Consider the following 5000-nt stretch of genomic DNA (forward strand, 5'->3'; position numbering starts at 1 on the left):
GCCCGGCGGGCACCAAGACATGCACAGCCTCATCGGGGCAGCACACAACGGGGCCATGGGAGGACTGAGTTCTGGGTACGGCACGGGACTACTCTCTGCCAACCGCCACTCAATCATGGTAGGAACCACCTCCAATCACCTCGCCAGAGACACACTGCAGTATAATTAAACGGATGTTATTCGTCCCCAAGGGACATACATCCACTGTAGTAACTTCACTGAGAACTACAGTAACATGCACAGAGAGTTACTGTAAATCCTTCACTGAGAACTACAGTAACATGCACAGAGAGTTACTGTAAATCCTTCACTGAGAACTACAGTAACATGCACAGAGAGTTACTGTAAATCCTTCACTGAGAACTACAGTAACATGCACAGAGAGTTACTGTAAATCCTTCACTGAGAACTACAGTAACATGCACAGAGAGTTACTGTAAATCCTTCACTGAGAACTACAGTAACATGCACAGAGAGTTACTGTAAATCCTTCACTGAGAACTACAGTAACATGCACAGAGAGTTACTGTGAATCCTTCACTGAGAACTACAGTAACATGCACAGTGAGTTACTGTGAATCCTTCACTGAGAACTACAGTAACATGCACAGAGAGTTACTGTAAATCCTTCACTGAGAACTACAGTAACATGCACAGAGAGGGTGGGATAGGTGAAGTCTTCAGTTCTGCCATATTGGGGGCTCACAACGTTTTCTAACACACTAGTCACCAGCCCTCCAGCCCTAGCCACCAGCCCTCCAGCCCTAGTCACCAGCCCTCCAGCCCTAGTCACCAGCCCTCCAGCCCTAGTCACCAGGCCTCCAGCCCTAGCCACCAGCCCTCCAGCCCTAGTCACCAGCCCTCCAGCCCTAGTCACCAGCCCTCCAGCCCTAGTCACCAGCCCTAGTCACCAGCCCTCCAGCCCTAGCCACCAGCCCTCCAGCCCTAGTCACCAGCCCTCCAGCCCTAGTCACCAGCCCTCCAGCCCTAGTCACCAGCCCTCCAGCCCTAGTCACCAGCCCTAGTCACCAGCCCTCCAGCCCTAGTCACCAGGCCTCCAGCCCTAGCCACCAGCCCTCCAGCCCTAGCCACCAGCCCTCCAGCCCTAGTCACCAGGCCTCCAGCCCTAGCCACCAGCCCTCCAGCCCTAGTCACCAGCCCTAGTCACCAGCCCTCCAGCCCTAGTCACCAGCCCTAGTCACCAGGCCTCCAGCCCTAGCCACCAGCCCTCCATCCCTAGTCACCAGCCCTCCAGCCCTAGTCACCAGCCCTCTAGCCCTAGTCACCAGCCCTCCAGCCCTAGTCACCAGCCCTCCAGCCCTAGTCACCAGGCCTCCAGCCCTAGCCACCAGCCCTCCAGCCCTAGCCACCAGCCCTCCAGCCCTAGCCACCAGCCCTCCAGCCCTAGTCACCAGGCCTCCAGCCCTAGCCACCAGCCCTCCAGCCCTAGTCACCAGCCCTCCAGCCCTAGTCACCAGGCCTCCAGCCCTAGCCACAAGCCCTCCAGCCCTAGTCACCAGCCCTCCAGCCCTAGCAACCAGCCCTAGCCACCAGCCCTCCAGCCCTAGTCACCAGCCCTCTAGCCCTAGTCACCAGCCCTCCAGCCCTAGTCACCAGCCCTCCAGCCCTAGTCACCAGGCCTCCAGCCCTAGCCACCAGCCCTCCAGCGCTAGTCACCAGCCCTCCAGCCCTAGCCACCAGCCCTAGCCACCAGCCCTCCAGCCCTAGTCACCAGCCCTCTAGCCCTATTCACCAGCCCTCCAGCCCTAGTCACCAGCCCTCCAGCCCTAGTCACCAGGCCTCCAGCCCTAGTCACCAGCCCCCCAGCCCTAGTCACCAGCCCTCCAGCCCTAGTCACCAGCCCTCCAGCCCTAGTCACCAGGCCTCCAGCCCTAGTCACCAGCCCTCCAGCCCTAGCCACCAGCCCTAGCCACCAGCCCTCCAGCCCTAGCCACCAGCCCTCCAGCCCTAGTCACCAGCCCTCCAGCCCTAGCCACCAGCCCTAGCCATTAGCCCTCCAGTCCCATCCCTCTAGCCCCACCCACCAGCCCCCAGCCCTATACCCCAGCCCTATACCCCAGTCATATACCCCAGCCCTATACCCCAGCCCTATACCCCAGCCCTATACCACAGCCCTATTACCCAGCCCTATACCCCAGCCCTATTACCCAGCCCTATACCCCAGCCCTATACCACAGCCCTATTACCCAGCCCTATACCCCAGCCCTATACCACAGCCCTATTACCCAGCCCTATATACCCCAGCCCTATACCACAGCCCTATTACCCAGCCCTATACCACAGCCCTATACCACAGCCCTATTACCCAGCCCTATACCACAGCCCTATACCACAGCCCTATTACCCAGCCCTATACCCCAGCCCTATACCACAGCCCTATTACCCAGCCCTATACCACAGCCCTATACCACAGCCCTATTACCCAGCCCTATACCACAGCCCTATACCACAGCCCTATTACCCAGCCCTATACCCCAGCCCTATACCACAGCCCTATTACCCAGCCCTATACCCCAGCCCTAGTCACCAGCCCTCCAGCCCTAGTCACCAGCCCTCCAGCCCTAGTCACCAGGCCTCCAGCCCTAGCCACCAGCCCTCCAGCCCTAGCCACCAGCCCTCCAGCCCTAGCCACCAGCCCTCCAGCCCTAGTCACCAGGCCTCCAGCCCTAGCCACCAGCCCTCCAGCCCTAGTCACCAGCCCTCCAGCCCTAGTCACCAGGCCTCCAGCCCTAGCCACAAGCCCTCCAGCCCTAGTCACCAGCCCTCCAGCCCTAGCAACCAGCCCTAGCCACCAGCCCTCCAGCCCTAGTCACCAGCCCTCTAGCCCTAGTCACCAGCCCTCCAGCCCTAGTCACCAGCCCTCCAGCCCTAGTCACCAGGCCTCCAGCCCTAGCCACCAGCCCTCCAGCGCTAGTCACCAGCCCTCCAGCCCTAGCCACCAGCCCTAGCCACCAGCCCTCCAGCCCTAGTCACCAGCCCTCTAGCCCTAGTCACCAGCCCTCCAGCCCTAGTCACCAGCCCTAGTCACCAGGCCTCCAGCCCTAGTCACCAGCCCTAGTCACCAGCCCTCCAGCCCTAGTCACCAGCCCTCCAGCCCTAGTCACCAGGCCTCCAGCCCTAGTCACCAGCCCTCCAGCCCTAGCCACCAGCCCTAGCCACCAGCCCTCCAGCCCTAGCCACCAGCCCTCCAGCCCTAGTCACCAGCCCTCCAGCCCTAGCCACCAGCCCTAGCCATCAGCCCTCCAGTCCCATCCCTCTAGCCCCACCCACCAGCCCCCAGCCCTATACCCCAGCCCTATACCCCAGTCATATACCCCAGCCCTATACCCCAGCCCTATACCCCAGCCCTATACCACAGCCCTATTACCCAGCCCTATACCCCAGCCCTATACCCCAGCCCTATACCCCAGCCCTATACCACAGCCCTATTACCCAGCCCTATACCACAGCCCTATTACCCAGCCCTATACCCCAGCCCTATACCACAGCCCTATTACCCAGCCCTATACCACAGCCCTATACCACAGCCCTATTACCCAGCCCTATACCCCAGCCCTATACCACAGCCCTATTACCCAGCCCTATACCCCAGCCCTATACCACAGCCCTATTACCCAGCCCTATACCACAGCCCTATACCACAGCCCTATTACCCAGCCCTATACCACAGCCCTATACCACAGCCCTATTACCCAGCCCTATACCCCAGCCCTATACCACAGCCCTATTACCCAGCCCTATACCCCAGCCCTATTCCCCAGTCCTATACCCAGCCCTATACCACAGCCCTATTACCCAGCCCTATACCCCAGCCCTATACCACAGCCCTATTACCCAGCCCTATACCACAGCCCTATACCCCAGCCCTATACCACAGCCCTATACCCCAGCCCTATACCCCAGCCCTATACCACAGCCCTATACCACAGCCCTATACCCCAGCCCTATACCACAGCCCTATACCACAGCCCTATACCCCAGCCCTATACCACAGCCCTATACCCCAGCCCTATACCACAGCCCTATACCCCAGCCCTATACCCCAGCCCTATACCACAGCCCTATACCACAGCCCTATACCCCAGCCCTATACCACAGCCCTATACCCCAGCCCTATACCCCAGCCCTATACCACAGCCCTATACCACAGCCCTATACCACAGCCCTATACCACAGCCCTATACCCCAGCCCTATACCACAGCCCTATACCCCAGCCCTATACCACAGCCCTATACCACAGCCCTATACCCCAGCCCTATACCACAGCCCTATACCCCAGCCCTATACCACAGCCCTATACCCCAGCCCTATACCCCAGCCCTATACCACAGCCCTATACCACAGCCCTATACCCCAGCCCTATACCACAGCCCTATACCCCAGCCCTATACCCCAGCCCTATACCACAGCCCTATACCCCAGCCCTATACCCCAGCCCTATACCACAGCCCTATACCACAGCCCTATACCACAGCCCTATACCACAGCCCTATACCACAGCCCTATACCACAGCCCTATACCCCAGCCCTATACCACAGCCCTATACCACAGCCCTATACCCCAGCCCTATACCACAGCCCTATACCCCAGCCCTATACCCCAGCCCTATACCACAGCCCTATACCACAGCCCTATACCCCAGCCCTATACCACAGCCCTATACCACAGCCCTATACCCCAGCCCTATACCACAGCCCTATACCCCAGCCCTATACCACAGCCCTATACCACAGCCCTATACCACAGCCCTATACCCCAGCCCTATACCCCAGCCCTATACCACAGCCCTATACCACAGCCCTATACCCCAGCCCTATACCACAGCCCTATACCCCAGCCCTATACCCCAGCCCTATACCACAGCCCTATACCACAGCCCTATACCACAGCCCTATACCCCAGCCCTATACCACAGCCCTATACCCCAGCCCTATACCCCAGCCCTATACCCCAGCCCTATACCACAGCCCTATACCC

At 59.5% G+C, this 5000-nt stretch overlaps 1 protein-coding gene across 21 annotated transcripts in view; it reads left to right on the plus strand.

Moving 5' to 3' along the window:
* Nucleotides 1-5000, plus strand: part of LOC139539324 (transcription factor 4-like) — a 556664-nt gene that overhangs the window by 500091 nt on the left and 51573 nt on the right. For all 21 annotated transcript variants that reach the window (XM_071342158.1, XM_071342203.1, XM_071342245.1 and 18 more), the window contains one exon: nt 1-118. This exon is cut by the window's left edge. In XM_071342158.1, coding sequence (XP_071198259.1) covers nt 1-118 — 118 coding nt within the window. The remainder of the gene's footprint in view (nt 119-5000) is intronic.

This window comes from Salvelinus alpinus, chromosome 1 (genome assembly GCF_045679555.1).
Source record: "Salvelinus alpinus chromosome 1, SLU_Salpinus.1, whole genome shotgun sequence".
Taxonomy (NCBI): Eukaryota; Metazoa; Chordata; class Actinopteri; order Salmoniformes; family Salmonidae; genus Salvelinus; species Salvelinus alpinus.